At 38.2% G+C, this 26,681-nt stretch overlaps 1 protein-coding gene across 1 annotated transcript in view; it reads right to left on the bottom strand.

Annotated features, from left to right (window-relative positions):
- HS2ST1 (heparan sulfate 2-O-sulfotransferase 1) overlaps nt 1–26,681 on the bottom strand; it is a gene marked incomplete at its 5' end in the record, with an annotated part of 77,010 nt that overhangs the window by 13,418 nt on the left and 36,911 nt on the right. Inside the window, one exon of the mRNA XM_084265914.1 lies at nt 3,387–3,625. Within this exon, the coding sequence (XP_084122040.1) occupies nt 3,387–3,625 (239 nt within the window). The remainder of the gene's footprint in view (nt 1–3,386; nt 3,626–26,681) is intronic.

Raw genomic sequence — 26,681 nt, 5'->3', positions numbered from 1 at the left:
AACCCAGCATACTCAGTGTGAGCAAAAAACCCTGGGAAATCTGTGCGTGCAGACCAAAGTGATGCTAGAAGCTGTCACCTCTGTCTGATGGGTTGATTGCATCTGAATCTCTCTGCAGCAAGGCACTGGTGGCAGAGCTATCCAAATTGTCATACAAGCCAGTAACTTATAGCCAGCTTTAAATCAGAGGGTCATGTATGCTGGCAGCAGACCAGCAGCACACCTTTGGCTGCATGCCATGAGAAACCACAGGCAAGCTCAAGGTAAGGGCTGCTGAGAAGCAATTCTGTGAGATCATGAAAAGACAAGAGTTCACCAGTTCGGCCACGGTACAGCCAGGACACCCAGCTGGCACATGTACAGCAGTGGACACCAGTACTCACTAGGCCATCTAACTCCAAGAGAAAAATTCATAAATGCTCAGGAGCACATGACAGTTACTTCCACTTCTAACTGAGTCGCTGCAACCTTTTACTTTTTCCATTTCTGACAGGCATTGAAGCCTTCACCAGCAGAGGAAGTATGACCAAAGTCAGCATGAGTATGCTGTCCTCTGAGAGGGCACTGTGTCAGAATACATTTGGAAGCAAGACTGTATATTTTCAGGTTGCTCTTTTGAGAAAAATGGAGAAACTACAGGAGAAAAGAAGAACAAAGAACAGCAAGCTGAGTGAGTGTTGGATAATTGTACCAGAGCTTTTCCATGTTCACAACAGTACAGAGAATGTGTTCTCATAATGTGTCAAGAATACATGCTGTAAGACAGAACAGTAATTTTGTTTGAATGTTTTAAATGACAAAGTCACCACATAACAAGAAAGCTGAAGTTAATGTGGCTGGTATGCCATCCAGTCATAACACAGGCACACATACAGGGACAAAACATATGAGGGCTGAAACACACAAGCAACAAATAAAATCTAACCAAACAACACTTCAATGTAACCAAAGCAGTTTTGTTACAGACCACCAGGTCAGAAATGCAACATGGGCAGCACGGCACTCAGCTTGCTGCAAAGAAAATGCTCAGCCTGTGGAAAGAGGGACAGTTCCCAGGGTCCTACTTGCCAGAGAAGCTGCAAAAGAAAGGAGGGGTGCTGGGTCAAGTGTCAGCTGAAATTAAAACGGATGTGTTAAGGACACTCATCGGATTATCTCAAATCAGATAAAATCCACTCCAAACATAATCTGCAAGTAGAGCTTTTTTCCAGATTGCATTCAAGAAACAAAGGTTTCATATATGGGCAGAGAACTCAAAATCTGTTACAGAATTAGAACAGTTTGGGAAAAGCACAGCAAAGTAGTGCATAATGAAAGGCTCACTCTTTTATAAATGTCAGGCCCAAGACAATCTTCACCTTACTTAGGGAGATTTGCTTTAACAGACACTATCACTGATAAACCAATTGTCCTTCTGTGAAGTGTTTATGTGTTTTTCTACTGGTGCATATACACCTAATGCACTCAAGTGAGCTATACTGATGAAGGTGGCATGTGAACATTTCAAGCCCAGAAAGAGCAAACCTTCATTAGCTACTACTTGGCATCCCTGGCATCTCCAGAATTGCGTGTTATGACTTACAATGGCAAGTTGCTATCTCAATGTACTAAAGTAATTATTTCTTCTTTCTTGAACAAGTGTGATATATCAATTTTTTCATTGTCAGCATTTTCCAGTTACTGGACAGTGAAGAAGAAGAGTACCCATTGTCCAATTAAACAGTGCAATTTACCACCTTGGACGATAGCATAGTACCAAATGAAGGCAGGACTGCCTGTATTGTATACATGCTCAGCACTGACGGATTTCCATTTATCTATAGGTAGCTATTATTAGAGGGAAGATGAAGATGATAGTTTCTCTTAGACAAAACTAAGCCAGTAAAGAACAAATTCAATTTGAACTAAATTTGAACAAAAATAGAAATGTAAGGCAAGGTTGCCTATGTTTAATTTATACCATCAATGACTAGTTCTTCTATCTTTCAGGACAGACCACAATAATTCAAAGAGACACCTTGACAGAAACAGAATGTGTGGCTGGAAGTGCAGCACTAAGTATGACTGACTTGAACATGATTTTTAATTAACATGTATAGGCTTGTCAAATAATTTGAAAAAAAAGTCACTCTGCTGTTGGTGCATAGCTCTTTAGTACTTGTTTAGTACAGTGGACAAGACCATAGGGATAGCCACCAGGTTTAGTCTTAGCCATCTTAATTGTGTATGACAACACCACGTTCATATTTAGGAAAAGATTTCACAACAGCAAAAACCCAGCAGTAACACAACCCCACTACCACAAAACAGGTTCCCAGTCCCACCCCAAGTACACTCTGTGTCTCCTGCTCTGAAATCCCTACCTCAATCTTTCTTCCACATACAGAACTAAAAGTGGAAGGCCCTACCTTCTGCTTCCCCTTGCCCCACCCCAGTAGCTGTGCTGAGCTGCTTCTGCCTCTAGGCATGCAGTTCAAGGAGCTGGAAGCCTCAGTGCTGACATGCTGCAATGCAGAACAGCTCCTGCCTCTGCTGCTTATCAACTTAAGATGATCAGCATACAACTGGTAGTACACACCCCGGAGTTTGGAAACATTTGTTTTACAGACAGGGATGAAGTCATTGTGATGCTTCAGGCCTCTGACCTGGGTTCCCTGCATGTGTGTTCGTGATGAGCAAAGAAATATTATTTTAAAAATTATAACAAAAAAACTACTCCCCCATCACACCCCACACCAAGAAGAACAGAGCATTGATCATTATCTCTTTTCCACTGCATCAGTGTAGTCCCATCTGATGCAGTGGGACTTTCTAGTCTGGGACTACACTGATATTAGTGGCAGCTTTAAGCCAATGCAAAGTGACCTACCCTTTAAATTGCAAGCTCTTTATAACCACTTCTTTCTACCTGTTTTTTATCACCTGTGAGACTTGACCAGACCTAGTACCAAAGGCAGAAGTGCAGCCCTGACAGCATGACACAGTACTTGTACTACTCAGAGGATAGCACATAAGAGTGCCTTCACTGCAGATGGAGATGAAAGGCAAATATTATTACACAGCCAAAAGGCAGACAGTTGGAAATAAAATAATCTTTTACAGTTAGAGCAACATTGGTCATTTCTGTCCTAGCTATGTTCCTTTTTAGCTTTGTTTTTACCCAATAAACACTTACCACCTTGGTAGCACAGCAAAAACCTAAACCTATTACTTAATGAATACTAGTAATTTTCTAGACAGAAAATATAAACACATTAGAATTCACTTATATTGGAAAATATGACACAAAACCCAATTCCATCAGCCCGCAGAAGTTTGTGACAGCAAAACAAGTCTTCTAAACTTTCCCCTTGTTTAATTAAGACATCCCAAACGCATCAGCTTACCTGATCTTGCAGAGACATAACAGGATTATTTTTGGTTGTATTGATATGTAGAACATGGTATTTGTTCTTTGCACAAAGATCATAAGCAATATTTGTGAAGGACGTGCTGGCAGTCTTAGGTACTCTGTTGTAAATAATCACCACATCATCTTCTTCATCCAGTGTCACATCTTGTCGGGGGCCATCTACTGTGTGACGTTGTTCTATTTCTCTGACTTCATGTCTTGCAATAGCCCTTTCTGTTAAGGATGACATGTAAAAATTCAACATAAGTATCACCACTTTTGAAGTTCAAACCACAGAATTGAAATAAGCCAGTGAAAAGCAGTAACTCAACAATAAAGGAAACATTTGCTGTCATACATATTTTCGACACATCTGAAGCAAACTGTAAACCTGTGAAATGCATGAGTGATAAAAGGTGAGCTAGTTTGGCACAGAACACAAAGACTAGAAAACAACATACTTAGGGTACACATACTGTATTCTATGACTCATACTAGTGTACTAAAAGCCATTGCCTCTAAAGAAAAATGTCTATTAAGCGTTATCAAAACGGTGACATTCTCAAAATATCCCAAATAATTCCTATAAAACACCTATGTAAAATTATCATAGGAGTAACTCAAGCCATTTGGAGAATACAAATTTTCTGAAAACAGTAGAAATACTAACACTAGAGATGCAGTCAATTAACTGTGTAGATGCACAGGAATTCAGATGAAACCACTGTTTTGTTATTTCAATTGATACAAGCCCCAAGTGGAAAGCATTACAATAAATGGGTTTGCAAAATTCAATTAGATTGACTAATTTCAAGTTTGACAAGAATAGAAGCAAGATGTGCTTACCAAACAGTTAACATTAAGGCAAAGAGTAATCTCTGACAACTGAAATACATCAAATACCTCAACAACAAAGAAATGGGGGAAAAGCAAGCTGTGAACAAGCCATTTTGGCAAGGTGAGTCCGTTGCAAACAAACTATTTTTCCTTTTATACAAAGGGCAATACTCTGAGCAATTGAACTCTGCTTCAAGTGCTAGAAGTCTGTTTTGAAAATAAAAACCATAGTATCACAGCATTTTTTTCCTCTGCTGCTGAATTTCAAACATTTTGTGCTGATTCAGACACAGCTTTGTTCTAGTTTAGATAAGTATATGCTTTAATATGATTTGTAATCCAGATGTCAAAGTATCTTTTCTGATTCATTTATTGGGATACTGCCTTTAATAACATATTCAACGAAATCTGTGTTGGCCAAAGGTGCAAGTTAAGTCAGTACCAGAAGAATAACCTGTTCCCTATTATGTTCTTACCCAGGGAATAGCTCTTTCTGGGTGACATACAGCAGAAACTCTTGGCCTTTACTTCCCTTGCTTCCGGTAACCCAGCTCCTTCTATTTTCTTTCACCATCTCTTTAATTATAACATAAAATCACTTTAAAAGCAGAATCATTAAGCTGTGAACACCAGTAGCCTGTAATTCCACATAAATTGTCTTCAACCACAAACTTCCATCTGTCTGAAATGCTTCAAAGCTTAAACTCACTCACTCTCTCATATGCTCGTATCTCACACCCCATAACTAAGTTACATCAGTATGAAAATGTTTGTAGAAAATGCTTATTGAGTATATCTCAATTTTCCACATGACATCTGTTGCTCCCCACTACATCAGTCACAGTTTTTGCTCCTTCTTTTCTCATTTGCTACCTCTCCCATCACTGCTGGCAAACGTCCTATTTTGGAAAGAGATGAGGCAACAGACTGAAGCTTCATCCATCTGAAGACGGCTACAACAAAAAGGGACAAGCAACTCTCCTCTTCCTGCCAGTAACAGATTAGAGGAAGCATTTGGTAGGGGCCGTAGTTAGCCACATGGCTGCCCAAGGCCACGTGGACACTGAATACCTCCTAGAGAGGCTGAAATGAAAAAAAATTAAAATTTGTATTTTCTATGCCAGAGTAGTAGATCTCAGCTAGATCTGAATCATAACTGCACAGAGCTCCAGGGCTGGTGTGGCTGGCTGGTGCAGAGTGAAGCTTCCCCTTTCACATGGAAGAAGTAAACATTTGTGAAAAACAGACCTGATTTGCAGGAAGAGTGATGAGAAGCATTCCTCTAATGAGGTATTTGAAACCGTGATGATTCAAGAATTAATATGATAAGTGCACTTTAAAGGCTACAAACAAGATATAAAAGATGTATGATTAGATGCAATTAGCAGAAAGGGTATTGCATACAATCACCTTCAAATCTGTACAGAGTGGAAAGTGAGAACCCATACAAGGAGAGGAACCTTCACAGGTGTGAAGCACACAAACAGTTCTGTTCCCAAAGAGTAAATAGGCATCAAACAACAAATTAGAATGAAAATTAATCTTTACGATAAAGAACAGAAATTACCTTTGATTTCAAATAACTGCAACAGTTAAAACCAAAAGCAAGGATAAAGTGCAGGACAGAAGCTGCTCAAGTGCAAGGGAAGCTAAAGGTGGTGAGAAACAGATGAAGCACCCGAAAGGGCCGAACCTGGTCAGCCATCCCAGTGACCTATTCTGTTACACTCTAATAACAGGACAACAAGGCAAATGGTAAGTTTTGTAAAAATGCATGGCTTTCCCAGTCATGAACAGTTTGCAGTTTTTCCTGTGAAGTCAGAAAGCTTTCTGTTACTTTCTGAAAATTCAGTTTCACTGTTCAATGGCACGTGATTTGATCTGTATGAATTTTATTTATTTGTTTATTGGGGAGGGGGAAGAGGTCCAGTAATGGTAACATGCTACTCTGGCTAGTCTTTGGGATAAATATGTTAATCAGAAGTTAGAGGATTTGAGGAATCGATGAGCCTTTGATTAACAACCACATTTGCTCTTCTATAAAATTTTAATTGTCCTGGAAGTAGAAGTCCTGTAATGGTTGGAAAATTAACATTGCATTTCTTCTGCAGTTCTGAAGACATGAAAGCAATGTTAGGCTTTTATGACTTTTTGCACATGGAAGATGGGGAAGAAGAAAATACTAGTATTGTGTATATTTTGTTTACCAAATATCTCCTTGGGTGACAGACCCACAAATTCAACATCAATTATGAGAACTTGCCTATGTAAGGTCAGATTGGTTACATTGAAATCAGTTTTAAAAAAATAATCAGAGATCCTGTGTAAAATTATGTCCTACAGTCTCACTGCTTTCATTGCATTCTGGTTAACCTTGATTTCATGAGAGAAACTTCTAGGCAAAATTATTAAGAGCCAAAAGTCTAAACTGGGTTAAGACTGTCCACACTCAGTTTCACACTAATTAGCTATATATATATAAATAGCTAAACAGCATTTAAGCAAGTGGTACTTTGAATACAAGGCAGTTTTACACAGTAATCTAATACACAATCATTTTAAAGGATAAAATATTTTTGTCTTCACTTTTTTATTACTGCCTGTTTAGGTTCAAACATAATGAATAATATAATTACCATACAGTTGGGAAAAATGCTGTTCTGTCATCTGCAGTTGTCTCCTGTGCAAACGTTCATCAACTACAAGGACAGTTTGTACACAGGCAGTACCATATATGGTCAGCCTAATAAAGGCTGTATACTGGTTATTTAAAGCAGATTAATTATTTGCAGAAAGTCTTCAAGTGGCAAAAGTGGTTGTTTTGTAAACAACAGAACAAGCTGATTTCCCAAACGCTACTCTACATGTTCTTTGAAATCCTCCTTTATCCCATTTCTATAGCTGCCAGCACCTTCCTATGATTTATGTTTCTTGAGCCATTATCTTGTAGCAACCCCCCATGAAATACCATGGCTAGCAGTAAGTTGGTGTGCCAGCCCGATGCTACCGGAAAGTAACATGTAATGGGCAAGTTACGGCTTCTCCTTCAGCAGATGCAGTAACAGCAGCATTCATTCCATATGCCAACACTGATTATGGGAAAATTTGAAATTATTTATTTTTGAAGTCAAAACAGTTTATCAACTTGAAGAGAAACAGACCAAGTTTGATTCCTTAGCCCTGGTGCAGCTTCTTGCCATTTCCCCTCATTCTGTCACCTGCCACCTGGCTGAAGAGGCCACTGCCCACCTCTCTACAACCTCCTGTCAGGTAGTTGTAAGCGGTGATAAGGTCTCCCCTCAGCCTCCTCTTCTCCAGGCTAAACAGCCCCAGCTCCCTCAGCCGCCCCTCATAGGCTTTGCCCTCCAGCCCCTTTAACAGCCTGGTTGCTCTTCTTTGGACTTCAAGGACCTCAACGTCCTTCTTAAGGGTGAGAAGCCCAGAACTGCACACAGTACTCGAGGTGTGGCCTCACCAATGCCGAGTACAGGGGCACAATTACTTCCCTAGACCTACTGACCACACTGTTTTTGATACAAGCCAGAATGCCATTTGCTTTCCTGTTCCTGGCTGCCTGGGCACACTGCTGACTCATATTCAGCCTGCAGTCAACCAACACCCCCAGGTCCTTCTCTTCCTGAAAGCTCTCCAGCCAGTCTCCCCCAGCCTGTAGTGTTGCATGGGGTTGTTATGTCCCATGTGCAGCACTCTGCACTTGGCCTTGTTAAACTTCATCCCATTGGTCTCAGCCCATGGGCCAGCCTGTTCAGATCTCTCTGAAGAGCCTCCTACCCACAGGCAGATCAATACTTCCTCCCAGTTTAGTGTCCTCTGCAATCTTACTGAGGGAGCACTCAATTCCTTCATCGAGGTCATTGATAAAGATGTTGAACAAGACTGGACCCAGGACTGAGCCCTGGGGGATGCCACTCGTGACTGGCCTCCAGCTGGATTTTGTTCCATTCACCACCACCCTTTGGGCCCGGCCATCCAGCCAGTTTTTAACTGGCTTGCACATTCAAACAGATGAATGTCTTAAACCAAGTTTCTTAGTATTTACTCCAAATCCATGTGTTCACTGCATATAAAATATTATCTTCCCAAAATGGAGTGGTATGGATTTTAACAACTTAAAGGTAAGCAAAACTAAATATTTCAAATTTCTGAAATTTTTCACAAAAGCACAAAAACCTCCTGGGATTTCTTAAAAAAAAAAAAAGTCTACCAAAACCAGAAATTCTTCCCCCTACACCCTTGCACTTTCCACTCCTGATGATGGATACATTTTGAGCCATTTTGTGAAAGTTACCTGAGTATCTGGAAGAATAATTCAGAGAATACCACTCTACTTCCACAACCTCTGCTCTTTGTCCTGTCTATTTTCCTTCTGTATGTATCTATGGATATTACTTAGGCTCTCTCTTCAATGTGTCTTATGCGCCTGCCACGCTTCCTTGTGAAAAACTCCCACACAGATGAGGAAAGGCTCAGTCTTAAAATAACTTTTAGCTCAGCAGCTTTCAAGTGTTTGCCCAACAGAAGAAAAAGATGTGGATTCAAACTTCATTCATACCAACTTGATGTGAAGGAACTGGACAGCTAGTATTGATAGCACTATCCCTCACCAAACGGTTGCTGTACATCTACAACACTGGACGCCGCTTCAAACCAGCAAGCAGATTTCTTCCAGTTTGGAACAAGAAGCCAGCTGACTTGGTGTCTCAGCTTTCTTTCCACTGTGCTCTCAGGGCAGTTAGACAAGCAGCTGGCAGCCTGAGGCACTGAGCAGCTCTCAAGCTGCTTCCCTGCCCAAAAGCTGCGTTAAACATATGATTGGCCTAAATACTGAAACCTAGCAGGACTGAAAACCTACTCACTATTGACTCCATTCTTCTCTGATGAAGAATGAAAACTGAACAGCAGCTTAAAATGAACCATAATTATACAGTGAAGTTAATGTCCTGATTCATTTTCAAATTATATACACCCACCATTTACACGTAGCCTTCATCCTTCACTGAAATGCAGCCTCCTCTGGGAGCTGTTTAGCAGCACACTACTTACAAACCAGAGGAGTGCTGCTGGAAGTGGGTACCAATACTTTGAGGTGGAGAGGAGGACAGAAAGAATCAACAGTGCTATGACAATTTACGGCCATGGAGTATGTGTGTCACTATATCTGATCAAAACTGTAGAAAAATCAGATTGGATTAATAAAAAAATGCCTGAAGTTAAATGTGTCCAAGGTGTCAGTATTAACATATCAAATCTTTCAAAGACCTTTAAGAACAACAACTCTATCCCACTCTAGTTTTAAGTCCTAATAACAGTAGAACCACTACATTGGCTCTTTAGCAACTTCATGACTTAAAAGACCAGTAAGTACTTAGGGCAACCTTTGGTTTCTCCTACTTTCTCTTCCCCTATATAAGCATTCCATAAAGCCCAATTAATGAACATTGACTACTCCCAAAGGCAATTCTGGGTGAGCCACTGGGCAGCAGTATGTCGATAAGGTGCAGCAAACCCTACCCTCCTGCTCCAGTATTCACAGTGCTTTAAAACTAGTCCAGGGGACTTCAGATTCTCTCAAGTGAGATCTCTCAAGTGATCATTCTTAAAATCGGAATTAGCTATTCCCATATGTAAATATACACAGTACAACCAACATTAAGAAACAAGGGAAGCAAAATGCTGGCTATCTGATAGAAGTATGAACTGCTAGTCTTGCAGTACCTGTTTATCACAGGCTTTCCACTGCTAAAGTGAATACAACTTCTAGTGTGAAGCAATACAACACAAGCACACTTACCCGTTTCAGACCAAAATTTTAGTAAGAAACAGGCTGCTAAGAAACCAAGCTGCACTTTAGGTTAGGTTTTGCCAGCCACCAGTGAAACCTGACCAGGGGTTACAACACCGGTACCCAAGCAGCAGACCACCGCCCTTAGACAGAGATCCTCTAGTAGTGTGTTAATCACTTCACATCCTCAGCAATGTTAGTTAACTGAGATACCATTTGGGGAACCACACTTGTGGAAATCACTGATAATGTCATATGCAAGAGCCATAATTTATTCTAATTAGAGTAATTTGGACATTTTGCTTTCTTTTTTTCTTAGATGTTTATCTGCACTGCTCAGAACAACGTACCCAATCAAAAATGTCTTAAGCCTTAAGATATTTTAGCTATTTAAATTTTAGACAAAAGAAAACGTTGATCTCCTTTGCAAATCTGGCTCTTTACTCAGCCTATGAAACAGCTTCTAAAAACTTCAGTTCAATGCCTGTCTTTAAAACTCCTCAAATTCTAGGACAGCCTCAGCACGTATGTGCTCTGAGCGCAATTCTGACCCACAGCAAGTGAAGATCGCGTGCAAAGCACATATGAGGACAGAAGCAGAGCACAGGACTTAAAATAATACCAGAAAAGTTATTTTAAGTTTTTTTTCAGACAGGTCAAAACCCCATCTTTTCCTTCCCCTTCTAAAAATTCAGCTGCCTTAGTGTCTAGAGATTCTAATGACTATTTTTAGAAATGTAATTCCAGCTTGGTTTTTTCCAGCAAGACATGAAAAGAAATAGGTATAAATGATCTTCTGTAACAAAACCCAGTAGTTTAGTGAACAATTAAAAGTCACTAACACTGCCAAACATTTTCTTTAATAGTCGTAAATGCATTTTCAGAGCAAAACGAACCATCCAGACAGAAGATAACTGTTTTCAAACTCCAAATTACAATAAATGCACATCTGAACTGGCTAACAGTACAAAACCAACACACACACACACACACACACACACCCCCACCCGCTCACCATGGACCAGCAAGGAGACATCTCCAGCTAGGCACTGAGATCATTAACTAAAATCTAATGCAGCAGCTGTCTGAAAATTAGTAGTAGTGGTGCTGAAAAACCTGCTATGGTTTCATTAGCATTTGATTCTCACCATTTAATTTCAAGATTGCATTTTTGCAAGGGCTTTATTTTGAACACGTAAGTAGAAATATATTTATTAGTGTGTAATATTCTTAAGGGTTTTATATTAAAGTAAAAAAAATAATTTAAAAAAAATTACCCAACAGTAAAATCACTATTCAACACACACACATCCATACTGGTTTTAACATCAGGGCCTGCATTTCTCATTTTTCTGCAATTTTGTTTTAGTCAACTGCATTTGAAAGAAATATAATATTTAAAGATTAAGCCCTGACCAAGTATTTCCATTTTAAAATATTAAGAAAAAACCCAAAATAAATTAAAGACCCAAAAAACTAGATTAAACATACAGCTTTACACATTTTTCTTCCAGTGTTCTGTTGGGCAGACTATTTTAATTAAAAAGACTATGTTGTGGCCTTTTTCTGACACCAGACTAGAAATATGATGCACGTACTATAAAGTCTGTGTTTTAGTTACACAAGATACAGGACATGTAACAGCCTACATCTCAAGTTGCCTCAGGAAGGGCAAAACTAAACAAAAGCCCCATGACAAGTGACATATCAGATGAGCAGCATTAATAGACAAAAGCTCAGGTACACTAAAAAGCATTATTACTTCCAGAAAAAATATGGCTTATAGCAGACATTTTTGTGTAATAACATCCAATAAAATAGAAACAAGGTTTCATTCTGCCAAATATGAAATTTTTAAAAATCTGTAATTGCTTGAAAAGGTGGATTCTAAATGCAGCTCTTCAGTGCAAACTTCAGCATCACTACTATGACTCCTGAATATTGCAAATAACATTAATTACCAAGTTTAAAAAAAAACAGAAGCATCTTAGGCAACATGATGTAGTAGTAAGATTTAAAAATAAGTATGTCCCAAACCGCTTTATAAGCTCTCCAACTTCAGACTGAACTGTTTTGCTTGACACAAGTGTTGAATTCAAGTTAACGAATTACAATGACAGCAAACACAATACACACTACCCATCTTTATTTCCTGCAAGTCACTTGCAATTTCAAGTTTCTCTAGGACATGGGAAGTAGAATAACAGATAGTTGTAAAGAGAAGGATGTAATCATGCAAGGAAAAGGTTTGTGGCTTCTCAGAACCTCAAAACTGTCCGTAAACTGTTATGAAGCATCATGACCGTGATAACGGCGATGAAAAATACTTGCAAAACAGGGACTTGTTTCTTTAAGTAATAAACTGCAGCTGAGAACGTAAGAGCAGGGCTTGCTCTTATTTATAGTGCCTTAATATTGTAAATGCAGGCCTTCAATGTTAGCAAGAAAAGTTAATGGAACTGTTTTATACATGGATACAGTTGTCACAAGTGTTTCACTATACAAATGTGCATGTCACTCCTTCAAGCAAAATCCAATGGAAGTAATGAAAGAAAGCAAGACCAATACAGATCATCTGACTCCATTTAGTAAGGCAGCCTGCAGACTGTTTTGCTACTTTCTACAAGCTTCCTCCAAACGTGCAATAGTTTACTTTTTCTGAAAGGGAACTGGTTAGCGTGAAAGCAAGAGGGGTTGCTCAGCTGTTAGAATCACTGGCACACCTGCAGTGTCACCATCACACTTAATAAAACTAATTGGTAAAATATACTGTTATTTCCAATATATTACATGTACAGCCCAGCTTGTCTTCACACTTCTTGGCTATATTAACTAACTGGAAAACACATAATCACCAGTTGTTCACAGTTTTCATTTTTTTGGCTACCAAGAATAAGCTTATGATAACTCTATGCAGTACCAAGAGATACAGCATGAAACATCACCTCTCTGCAGACTAAGGGCTTACAGTGGTAAACACGCATTCTAACCTTAATGGAGTTATAGTAGTTTCTGTGAAGTCCTTTGAAAATACAGAAATTAGCCTGCATGCTGAATGAGCCCCAGTGTTAAGTCATAGCAGAATTAATTTTAATTATACATTTTAAATACTGAGTAGATAAGCTCTTGATTATAGTTTTGTTTTCTTTGTGAAAACCATTTATCTCAGTTTCATTTTAAGAACTTCAATTTCATTCTATACCCTGGTTGCTTCATATATAAATCAAAAGCATGTCTTCTTTTCAAAAAAATCTGCACATTGTTAATAGACAGATTTGCTGGTTCATATAGCTTAAACATCAATGTATATTAAAAAAAAAATACTGCCTTATCACTTATTCCAACCTTAGGCTTACAACCTAAAGACCTCATCTGAGATGAAGATGAGAAAAAATGAGCATGAATAAAGATAAGGTCTAACACACACCACTGAGAAATTACATTTCAGGAACATCAATGCCGTTTTAAGTAAATCAAAGTACAAGAAGAACTCTTTTTTAATTAGATGCTAGAACTACAATGAACACTAAATTAAATAGTTTTAAAACTACCTCTGGAAAATTCTTCTTGCTATATCCTACACCTCTTCACACCTGGGCGTCCAAGCTACACTCAGGCAGAACTAAGAAAACAAATATATGCAGCATTGACCTGGTTCCTTCTGAATAAAATAATCACCTATTTTAAAGGTAGCCCTTTCTCTCTGAGTATGAGGATTAAAAGGAGCAGTGGCCCAGTGGACTGAGGTAGTCAGTAGAAGGAATATTACAAAGGACAGTTTGCAAGTCCTCGCAGTCCATGGAAGCTCAGTCGGGCTTTCAAGACAGAAGACCAGATGAAATTCCCCGGATTACTCTGAAATCATGCATTAGAATCATAGAATCATGATGGGTGGAAGAGACCTTCAAGATAATAAAGTTCAAATGCCAGGGTTACACCACCATAACTTCTAAACCACCTCATGAAGCACCACACCTACTCATTTTTGAACAGCTGCCAGGACGGTGAATCCACCACCTCCCCAGGCAGCCTGTTCCACTGCTTCACCACTCTTACGGTGAAATTTTTTTTCTAATATCTAATCTGACACTCCCAGGCATAACTTGAACCTGCTCCCTCTTGTCCTGTCACTAGCTATTAGGGAGAAGAGGCCAACATTAGAGAACACTTGTGGCACAACTAGCCAGCTAATGCAAACCTTCCATGTTCATTCTCTCCACGTTAAGAAACGGTAGCAGAAATACCTCATTCAAATAGACTAGCATACCAGCAACACTACTGTAAAAAACTCTGCAGCAGAAATTGATTAGCAAAATCAAAATTGCACAAACAGGAGGTTTATCTAGTTTCATGTCAGTGTGATACAGAGCTCCCTGTCCTTGGTAAAAGCAGAAACAGTCCAGGATTTGTGAGGTGTGCAATAAAGAGGTTTTGGGCAAAAAAACTTCCTGCTGGTAGGAGGGAGCCAGATGCTCACTGAAAGCCTCTGGGTGTTAATCCTGATTTAGATTGGATTAAGGTTTTTAATTAAAAAGAATTCTTTTCCTACATGCATGAGAAATATTTTGTTCTTCCCCCAAATCGGTCCTTTTTTGAGCAAGGAAGACTATGTGATGAAAGATGAAAATTTGACCAGAACAAAAGGGCAAGCAATTCCCTCACTGCAACTTTGGTAGCTGTTGCAAAAAAGTAAAAACACCTCCAGCCCAGTAAGGGATACAATAGATTTGTATTCATCAAACTAACAATCCTTCCTGACTAAAATACACCATAATTATTAATTACCGGAAGGTACATCATCACTGAACTTACTGAGTCATAACTGGAGAAAGCTATGCTGGATAATGCAATGCCACTGAAATAAAAGTAAAAAAAAAATCCTACAGATACCCCTCACTAAGACCAGAGAAAATAGGAATCAAGATTCTCTTTTTAGTATTTCAAATTTATTAAAAAAAATTTTATGAAGTCTCCTGGAACAATTAGAAAGTTAATTTAGTTTTACATATTTTGTTGGCAGCTGATGTAGAAATGCATAGTATATAAAGAACTAACTGGTCTTTAAAAAAATCTCCAAAAAACAGAAAAACAAATCATCCACCAGAAACACCCATATATTTGGTCAGATTATCTTTTACAGACATTAAGACCTTAAATTGTCAGATTTTATTTTAAACAAGCAAAGTAATCTGCTTCCAACAATAGTCAATAGCCTAAAATCTAGCATTAACCCATTTCTAATATGGCAGAAACCTGCAGATATCTGTAAGGGAATAATCCTTTTGCTGTCATTCTGAGAGAAAGTGGTTTGAACTAATATCAAGCCAATTAACTTGATTTTCAAGACTCTATGAGATACTCAGTACAGGTGAGAGTAGCAGTGCTAAAACTATGTAGCAAAGCTTTGTGGAAGCTTCGTGGCCCATGTCCCCGAAGACAGACAGGGTGTGAGGTTGAGAACTACGTGCTTGCACCAAAGCTGCAGGTATTGGTCTCAGCTCAGCTTTCCCCAGAGAAGCTGTACAGCCATAACACTTCCTTTCTATGCCAATGTTAAAGCTACTGGAGTCATCTAAACCAAGCTTTCATATCTCCATACGTGAAGCCCAAACTTCTGAGTTGCTTTTGGTTTAAGTCTCCAATGACTACAGATAGTTTCCATATGTATAATTTAAAAACACCACCCCAAATTCCATTAATCTCAATGACTATTTTTGTGAATATGAAGAATAAGACTGAAAAGTTCATTTTTATGTAAATAAGCTGTAACCATGTAACAATGTAATATTTTAATATCTGTTGGCAATTCAAATAAAGCATGTATGGAAAAACACACAAGTCTTCCTTTTTGCTATGTGAAGTGGAAGTTACTTTTTCAGAGTGTTAAATCAGGAAGATATTTTAATCCAAGCCATTACTCTGTGGGGGGTGGGACTATTATAAACTTCTGGGGGAGGATATACCAATTGATACAGTGTTTTGTAAGAAATAGCTTATTTATCTGGGATACTTCAAAGCAAAAATACCACTGGTGAATTCCGTTTCCAGGGAGATGACATATTAACTTCCAGAAACATGTCACACGCTGAAGTTATTCTTCAGATTGTGTGAGCAGAGCAAAACATGAAAAGGACGTCTCTGCCATGACACAGACTCTCTGGCAACACAGTTACATAAGGAATAAAATGAAGTAAAATGAAATTAAATACAAGGAACTTCAACTCACAAACCCCGGCAAATGTAGTTGCAGTGGTTACAGAGGGAGCTGCCCATGTATCAGCAGAGCTCTAAAGACACCATACCGTTGTAGAAACAAATCAGACACGTTTGGTTAGATAGGAGGGGGAAAGGCAAGAAGCAATAGCCTTTCACAGCACAGAAGGTTTCAAGGGAAGCTGCAGGATAAGTAATAGTAAGAATGTGAATCTGCATATCCCCAGCTTCATCTCCTAGAGTCACTGTTTTAGATCCACAAGGTCCAAAATTCTTGTGAAGTTTTAAGGTTAACCTCATTGCTTCATGCCCCTTTCTCCTCACTACTTTCCTTAATGGAAAACAACGCTGTCCCTTCTGAAAAAGGCAATATGAAGGAACCAAGCAGCTGCTTGTGCGAAAAAGAATGACAGTTCCCATACAAGGAGGTGGGTAAATTGGTACTTAGAAATAAATAATAGACAAACTTATACTGTTTGGTAACAAATAATTTAGCAGTACAGTATGCCCATTACAGAATAGCATCTGCATACCAGTCTCCTTCAATTGCATTATCCCATGTCTTCTTAAACCTTTCAGGTTTTGCCACGTCTTTCTTCCTCAGACCCTCTCAGAGTGCTGGAGCCTCCCCTCATGCACTCCTGGCACCGTGCTAATAATACGCCTCTGCTCACCGTTTCCCATGAATCATTTAGATTACAATGCCCTGTTAGGAATCAGCAAGGATCACATTTCCACTGCCTCCCTGGAAAGCTAGTGCTAATGCACTTCTCCCAAATCCTGACATCTACAAACACTTCTGAAAGACACACACAAAAGCCACATCACTGCTGCACATTTTTAAAGTGCAAAGTCATTCGGCCTTTTGATTCAAGTATGGGTTTTTTTTGCCTCTTTTTTCTTTTCTTTTTTCTTTCATTCTTTTGTGGGGTGGTTTTTTTTTTTGGCAATATGCAATTTATCCTTCAAAATGAGGACAGACTTTGGCTGCACATAAGCTGTAAACAAATACCTCCTTTGGTCATAGTTCTGAAGCCTTACTACTTTCACATTCCCAAATAAAGTAACTTTTCTTAGTTTCTGATAAGCCTACTCAAAATGTTTTCACACCTTTTAACACCTACCTCACACCATGTTACCCTCTTCTCAGGAAGGAGAGGGTATCGTGGGCTGACAGCACTTTTCAGGGGTAAAATTGACTCCAGGTAAAAACTGTCACTATGTTTCAAACATCATACCAATGAGAAAACAGGTCAATTTTCATCAAAAGGAAATTTTGTACTGAAATTGTTATAGATCAGGACTTCACACCTCTGTATGTTACTAGCCTATGGCCCTATTGAGAAGAACTCTCGAGCAAGAAGCGGAGCTGTACTTTGATACCTATGTGAAGGTACCTATGTTTTCAGCACAATTCTGTTAAGTTCAAAAGAGGTTATACTGTGCAAGTGGCCTCCCCTCTATGTTCTCAGATGCAGACAAATTATCCTAAATGATACTTCGGTTTAAACCAGTAGCCTTTTTTTCCAGAAAAGGCTACCCCTCTAGTCAATGTTATAAGCCTGAAAATTCAACAGGTAGCAGAAATTTCACTTGAATTTACATGAGCCCCTTAAAAAGTATCTGGAACTTCAGTAATTTTTGCATGCCGCAGTAACTGTTTTTAACTTGTTCTGCAACTGAGGTATGATTTTTGCAACATTAATTTCTAAAAACAGTATTTACAAATGTATGTAGTAAGGTTTATTTCAAAATATTGTATGTTTACAAATAGCAGGTTCCTGCTGCACGAACAACTTGGGCCACCAAAGCTCCATTCTGCTTTTGTCTTCTAACTGCTCAGAAGGGGAAGAAAGTTGTTTTAAGTGTTGTGGGGTTTTGGTTTTGTTTTTAAATCACAGCTCTCAACATCTTTGAAGCAAAGGAGTTTCACACTGCTTCTCTCTGAGGAAGAAAACATGACTCTGCAGCAGAACACAACAGACATGTCTCCTGACATCAGAGGAAAGATGTTGCAAGCCGCTGTGATGTGACTGGCAATGGGGTAATTGACAGAAGTTTAATGGCGCTGTCTAGCCCAACAGAGCTGTGGGAGTCAGACTAGCTGTCTCTGCACATCTGTTGTGGATATAAGCATTTGAGAACAATCCCTGCTTTCGGCCCAGATACTAACTCATTCAATATATTCATCAAAAAAGTAGTTGAATCCAGTGGCTTTCATTTTACAAATGATAGATCCATAATCCCTCATGACTACATATGTGAAAAGTTCCAATTTCTGAACTTCAGATGAATTGCTACCTCTTCCTCCTCTGCAAAGGGTCACAGGAAACAAACTGCAGTAAATTAGCTTATCTATAGAGAAGATTTTAAAATTAGCAAGAACTGAGCTGCAAACCCCACAAAAATTCAAATTCATGCCATTAAAATGTCTGCAACAAACTGTCTTCATGAAAGGAAATCCAACATGGATACAAACCACACACCTATCTTTTTAGGAACTGAGAGCTCATTATAACAATTATTGAGGCTATTATAAAGCTAATCCCGTCTGGGGGAAGCACAGCTCTCCTGCTCAGAAGTGTTTCAGCCCTATTCAGAAGCTGTAGGCAGCATTGTGGCCCATCTAATGCTCAATACAGTTGTCCCTAAATTAGCAAATAAATATTAAAATGGTTTTCATGTTAATTTTATTGCTCATATAATGATAATATGTGAAAGACAGGAACTTCCAAGCTGCAAAGATATAACTTGATTGCAAATCTTATAGAGGAAAGCAATGATTTACCATTTTTCACAGCACTGCCCATCCCAAGTTTTCAGAGACGGAGTCACTTGTACAGATATCAAGACTGACACATGATGAAGAGCATGAATAACACAGGTAAGCTGTTTTTTTAAGTTTGCCTTTGTGTTTTCCCTCCATGTGGACACACCTGATTCCCACTGCTCAGCCTTTCTTCCCAGCTGTGAAGGATGGAATCCTTCATTTAAAACATATGCTGACATACATCTTCCGAGAGCTAGTGCTCTAACAGTTTTATCAATTACTCTTAATATTTGAGGAAAACAATGGAATTGTCAAAATTAAAAATTATGTTACCATAATGTTCTTGAATCTAGTCCTCTAGTTCCTAGCTGGGAAACACACTGCAGAGATCACAAAAGTTAGTTTACTGTTTCTGCTGCCTTCTTTTTCTGTCCCTCCAAATCTAAGGGTGCATTTTACTTTCTTATTTTACCATGGTAGTAAAACTATTTAAACTTTTCTTTTAAAACATACTGGCACTAGAAAAATGAGGCACTATCTTAGTTAATTAGTGGAAATTTTTGCATCAAGGAAGCTGTCTTTAAAATGACTTACTTCTCTTCAAAAATAAATGAAGCACTCATTAGAAAAAATAATTAGTATGTAAAACAATCACTTGAAAGCCTATTTCCCACTATAGGACATTTCTATTGGGCAGCAATCTGGACTGCATTATAAAACACTATTATACATGAACAGATGGAAATCATAAAATGATATTTAGCTACAGATTTCCTGTCAGAAACTTATATAAAAAGAAGGGGGGTGGGAAATATGCTCAACATTTTCCATTAGCCAACATTAAATCGCTGAAAAAAAATCAGAGGAATGTAATGCCTATGACACAGCAACCTATTTTTAATTTATATTTTTTCAAGTCCCTTGCATAAAAGATAGGCATAAATAAGACTATGTTTTCAACTGTAAGCACACAATATTGGATCAAACACAACTAAACTACCCACCAAAGAAGAGACACAAAAACGCACTTCAGTTTTGGGTAAAAATTGAGACTTCCCAGGTTTGAATTCTTACTTTTGGCTGAACAGCAGTGGTAGCCACGGAAGCTCTACAGAGCTTCTCCGACATGTCAGAAGAGACGATTACAGGATCATGGTCCAGAAACATATTAAACTTTCCCCTCATAAGCTGTAATGAACTGTTTTGGCTAGAACAGCAAAGGCATTGTTCATTCAGATATGAAAGTTACTCCAGTTGCGAAGATCAAGGTGTATAACATCATCTTAGTATGAAAATAAATTGTGCCCTTAGTTTCAAGGCAAAATATTATCAGCTGCTGTGATCAATACAACTGCTTTAAAATACAGTCTTGTCTTGGATTTCATTTAATCAGAACCTTTTGCTTTACTGCTAGTACTTAAGAAGTAAAAATTAATGCTATTAAAAAACAATACAGAGATCCTTATAGAAAAGTGTCAGAATGTCAGAACAACAGTTGCTGAGCATACTGCCCAAGAGGAATGTGGAGGTAAGAGAGGGAAAATACATATGTGAAGGGTGAGCCGCTCCTTAAATTACTTAGCATACCTTATTAAACAGATTGAGTTCAGTTTATTGTTCAATATAAATCAAAGTTGTATTTCACAACTGATAAAGCTACCTGAAAACTAGCAAATCTCCAAAGTATTATTTCACCAAGACTTTAGAACACATTAAGTACCACATGAATGTTTCCTTCAGCATGTACATCAACTGTAGCATACATTTTTAGTCTCTACATAGACTGAATTTGCTAGTTTCTTTATAGACTCATCAATGAAAGCTTTTAATATTGTTTTTCCATACATTCAGCTTCTTTCACTTCACTTGCTGCACAAATGCAATACAAGGAAAGGACCATACAGACGTCCTTCCATTTCAATGGTCTTTAAGACAAACCAACGTTCCAGATCACTGATGATCTCAAAAAGGATGTAAATAATGGAGGGCCTTACTATTAATTACCTCAAGCTAGCAACAGTTAGGGCTTCAAGCACATCCATGACAACATTCTTAATTTCCCAATTAATGTGGTAAACTCAGGAAGTCAAAGTATATGAAACATGGGGACATAGGAAAGAAATGACAAATAAAATAAGAAATTCCACATTCCACTAAAGACCAAACTATATGTATCCAAAATTTCTTATTTGTGCATTCAGTTACATAAAAGTTAAAAAAGTCCAGGTTATTTTGTTGAGAGTTGGGAACAGAGCCTAGGTAAACCTCATAGCTCAAAGCTATCTCAAGCTTACCATTGGGAAGGACATCAGAGTTCTGCAATATATGTCTGGACAGAGTTAATAAGGCTGGCCATTTGTAATTAACAATGTTCTCTTTTTATTTTACATTATGCTGCTAAATAACAACTCTTCCATTAACACAGATGGGAGAGAAGGCTTTATTGAAAACCACCATTAAAACCAAACCCTAGTTCTAGCAAGTGAAGTTAAAGACAAAATAGCCAGAAAACCACTAAAAAAGGTGAGAAATTATCTCAGAGAGCAGAAAAATACACCCCTGTTCAGTACAACAAAAGAACACCTTGAGGTCTAACCAAGTGCACAGGAGGTAAAGAAATAGTGCTTGTTCCACACAAAACCAACCAACCCAGCAGTTTCGGAAGCTTTTAAAGTTTTTTAGGTAGCTTTTAATAGACCTGAATGAGAGCAGTCTGAGGCCAGGAAGCAGTGAGAGGCCTGCAGATCCCATCTTCCAACCATCAGACTTATGCAATCAACTGCCTGAGCCTTTTTTCTGTGGTTGCTTTATCAAAGAATGAACACAAATGCTTGTTTATAAAGCCTCGGGAATTGGAGGAGGAATGGACATTCGACTTTCTCTATACAGAAGAATGATAGTCTTCATCTATCTTTTTATATGTAAGGCAGTTGAGATAACATTAGGTCTTGTCTTAATGGATTTTGTTTTACTATCTTCCAACTCAGGGGTAATACAACATGACATACAAAAGGCTCGTGAAGCAGGCTGAAAACACTGGGGACATCACTTTAGCTCCCCTTGAACTCCCTCCAAGCACAAACTTCTGCTCTACAGAATGTACCTATTTCTATAAAAATAATCAAGACATTTCTTTGCCCATTTATTAGAGACTGAAAAAAGAACCAAGCACACAGAGCCACTGATCTGTGCAGAGAGAGTACATGGTATTCAGCAATATATCAAAGTGAGCAACCAGAGGATCTTTCAATACACTTGGTATTTGTGCTGGCAGACCAAAGTAAACAAGTTTTTTGATTGCAGGCCCGTAAACTAAAAGGGAGGAATATATCATCCAAGTGCTTTCTTCTCAATGTTCTGCCAGTGGGAAGACAGCACATTTACTCCTTTTGGTTTTTTGGTTGTTTTTTTTTTTTTTGAAAAAGGATCTAGTACTCAATTACAGTACTTCTTAAAAACAAAACAAAAACAACACCCAAAATTATTCCCTGCCACATGAACATCTGCTTACCAGAATATAATTATGCCAAGCAGTTTGCAATAAAGTCCACAATTGTGAGTTTTCAGCTACGATGGCCATATCTGTGTTCTGTGCACAGCTATTAGTGCCTTCTCAAATGCACCTTGACCCCCTTCACTGACGTCATTTTAAGCACCAAGCCTTTAGCTCTTCAGCTTCCAGCCTCAAATTTCCCCATTATTCCCAAAACTCTCCTGCTTCTTATTAAGTACACCGAAGCTCCTACTCCTCTGCCTTAAATACCCCATAATGTTAAGGAGCCTGCATCCAAACTGCTGTTTCCTGGTTTCCATTTACAATTAAAAACAAAGCACCAGGAATAAAGAAGCTAAACACTGATGGATAGAACCATTACTTTTCTTATCTAAGAAAATCCACACTTTATCTGCTGATGCAGAAGCAGTCCCCAGATTAAGATAATGGCAGATGTGAGAGAGCTCCCCTGGCACAAACACACCTATGGAAAAATAAACACAAGTTACGCCTTTTGCACTTAAAGTTTTGTTCTACTTTGCACCCATAGCCAACGTTTGCTACCTCAGCTTTAGTTCTTAAATGTTTCATTAGACATTTATCTTCACCAGCATATGGATGCTTCCTGGAAAGATTTCACCTTTGCTCTGAGAAGCTGTGAACACCAGACAAACAAAAATCACTTGGAAGCGTTTATTCTTAAGCCCTCTTATGTATGTCAAGATCTGGATAATCGCTACACTGTGGCAAATGGAACTACTTAGGGTTTTTTCAGATGCTTTTGCTTTCTGCTCCATGTTATAGTTTTAGAGATTTATCTCCCAATCCAAGTTAGCCATATGCATTTTTATGGCTGTATTTTGCTAAAAATACATAAAAAAAGAGAAAGAATACAGAATTCTAATACAGAAGAAAACATCGATATAGCAAGCAGGCAGATGACTAATATACAGACTAGATGCTTGAAACTGGTACTTTAATCATGGTTTCCCTATTCAACTATTCCATAAAATGAAACCAACACTTCACTGACAAAAAATACAAAAAAAGTCAAATTAAAATAATTTTTCAAGTTACAGACATGTAATATGCTACTGCTCATACTGGTGGTCTATAATTATGCAGCACATATATAGCGTACTTATGCAAATGAAACTTATGCTAAGGGATCAATTTCTCCATCCTTGAAGTGCAGAGATCCAGTGGAATATCTAATGACACCAAATCAGAACTTCCTCTGAGTGGAAAAAAAATTGCCTGTAAAAAAATTAAATAGTGCTCATGTATATTTGAAAGAATGAGTTAAAGACACCAGACTTTTTACAAAGTGAAAATACTCAATCATTCTTCTTTCTCTCAGAAGGAGAGACTATTGTCAATATCTATTTTGGAAGCTGCTATTGCACGCCAGCTTGCAATGCACTTCCCAGCACTGAACGAATTTAAAGATAACTCAGACCCTTCAAAGGTTCACAACAGTGGCTTGCTGATTACTTTCCTTTCAGAAGGAACCTGGACTATCAAAATATGGCAGTTGCTCCTCAAAACAAAACATTCATATTACACACCATGATATTCTCATTATATAACTTCAGCTACTGTGTACACTTCAAACTGTCAAACTCTGTAAAATCAAAAGCAGTCTTTACATGGTTGGTCATTAAACTTTTGCTTTACTACCTGAGCATCTGCTTCTATTAAAGTATTTGTAGTTAATGATGATGGCAGATGTCACACATTTTTGTTTGGCTTTCCTAACATTCCGATGTTGGTGCAATTATTTGTCAGCTCCTTTGGACCCTGTTGCACAGCAGAGCTCAAACACACACAGCAGAGGATACGAAGTACCAGTCCATACCAGGAATGAGAAACAGGTCATATGTCTGCTCCTTCTCATCCTTACCTCCCATCTTAGCCTCTTACCACAGACTGATCTCCATTGCTGGCTTAAGTTGGTGTGGTACATCATGAAGAAGTGGCAGAACTTTCCACAAAGACACAGCAGAGCTGAAGGACACCGAGGACAAATGTACTTTTTCAGTAGCCACATCAAAATACAGCAAAATTCATCAACCAATTTGATCCTACTATGACTTCTGCTTCATTTGAGAAGCAACACTGGGGTGAAGACGAAGCTCTGAGAGAAGAGGACTTTGTTAAAACTGCCTAGTGCTAAGGAAATGTCATAGCCATTAAGACTAAAAAAGAGTTTGGGATGGCAAAAGGCACATCACTATTTTGCATAAAGGCAGCAAAGAGAAAAATCAAAGTTTTCCCAGGAAATCCATGGCCTTTAAACAAATATTTCAAAAGAACAAATCACTGTACATAGCTTAATATTAACAAGAGAAAGTATATCAACTTTGTTTTGCTGTTCCCAGTATCAGCTGGTAATTCCTGCTGTATACCTGTACACAAAGACATGCTACTTTCCAAACCAAAACAAACTGTGTGAGTAAAAGGTGCAGCCTGAAACTCTGTCTCGACCCTGATAACGGATGATTTATCTCAGTGAGAAGCTGATAGAAATCAGGGTTTCTACCTCTAAGAATAAAGATCTGGGGCAGAATTGCTTCATACTGTCTGCATATGATTTTTATAACAAACACTGGAAGACAGTTGGATTACTACATGAACTGATACCTGATTCTAGTCATGTTAGAACTGCACTGACATTTCTAAGCAGGCCCAAAAGAACCATTACAGGCACAATTAGTGCTAACAGATGAAAGATGCTGCTGCAGAAGCACTAACAAGACAAGCCTGTGCTTCAAATGACTTGCTAAACACCATTCAGGAATCCAACAGATTACACAGTGCATTTGTACTGCTGATCATCTCCCTCATAATCCGATTCTTACAATATGCCTGCAAGTATGTAACTCCCTCTAGTCTTGTTCTGTTGGCAACGGAAAAATGAGAAAAACACACTTTAGCTGCTTCTGAAAGATGGGGTGGGGGGCAAAAGGGAAAGATGCATAGTATACTTTGCTCTTTTTTAAACTATCACTACTGAAGAAAGCAGAGCACAGAAGAGGTCTTTTATTCTCTTTTTTTGTTTTCAGTCTCACTTTTTCCCTATATTCTCATCCTTTGCATTTTTCAGCTTTCCATTCAATTTTCCCGTGCACTGCCACATCAGCTTTTGACCAAAAAATTCCATAGTCGACATTTCTCTTCCCTCAAAATCCTCCCATTCCCCGGGAAGAAGCTTTTTTTCCCTTATTCCAGAAATATGAACACTAACTTTTGGGTTGTCAAGTGATAAAACACTTTTCAAACACAAAGAAAAAAAATCCAAACCAAAACACCCCACAAAAATAATAAATAAATTACACACTGAGAACAGGTTGCTGATTGCCATTTTATATTTCAACTAAGGTGTCACAAATTATTTTCTACCACTTCCTTCCATCATTTTATACAAAATACTATTACCAGGAACAGAAGAAGCAAAGAAATGAGACCAGGCAATACCTTATCCAAAAATAACTATTTCTAAGTCTCTACATATTTCTCTGTTTCTCTTCATTTTAAAGTGACTACACTTCCACTTTAAAAATGGAGAAAGGAAAAAACAAACAAACAAAACCATACCACTTGTTTCCTTTAGGCTGCAAGCCAAAATTCTTTAAAGATGTTTTTAAGCACTTGTTATTCTCTGGTTCCAAAGATTAAGTAGTACCAAACTAGCAGAAAAGAATTATCACTCCATAAATAGCTAAAAATGGAAAGTGATCATCTAAATTAAAAAGGTTGAGAAAGATTAGGGAAAGTTCAGGTAAGATTTATGTCCAGAGAGCAAGCAATAGAAATGAGTTATAAAATATCAATCTATAAAACATCTTAAAAAACATTTAATATAGAGCTTGCTGAAGGGATAGTTAATATCAGTTTTCACTGTGACAGCAACTTGTAGTTTAAACTAGTTGTTAAATTTGTGTTAGACATGCACATACTAAAAATTAAATTTAAATCCTGCCCTTTTCCAAATGCTAAGAACAAGTGCTTGATTAACATTATGTAAATGTATTCCTATTTTGATCATGACCAAGCAGAAAAAGTTCATTAAGATGCAAACACAATATGCTGAGAAAGTGTCAGTCCACTTCTTTTGCAAATTATTCATTAGGAGTCAGACACTACATTAACACAATTAAATTTCTATGACAAT

This window comes from Gallinula chloropus (genome assembly GCF_964237585.1).
Source record: "Gallinula chloropus genome assembly, chromosome: 6".
Classification (NCBI taxonomy): domain Eukaryota; kingdom Metazoa; phylum Chordata; class Aves; order Gruiformes; family Rallidae; genus Gallinula; species Gallinula chloropus.
This window is presented reverse-complemented; position numbering and strand designations above follow the sequence as displayed.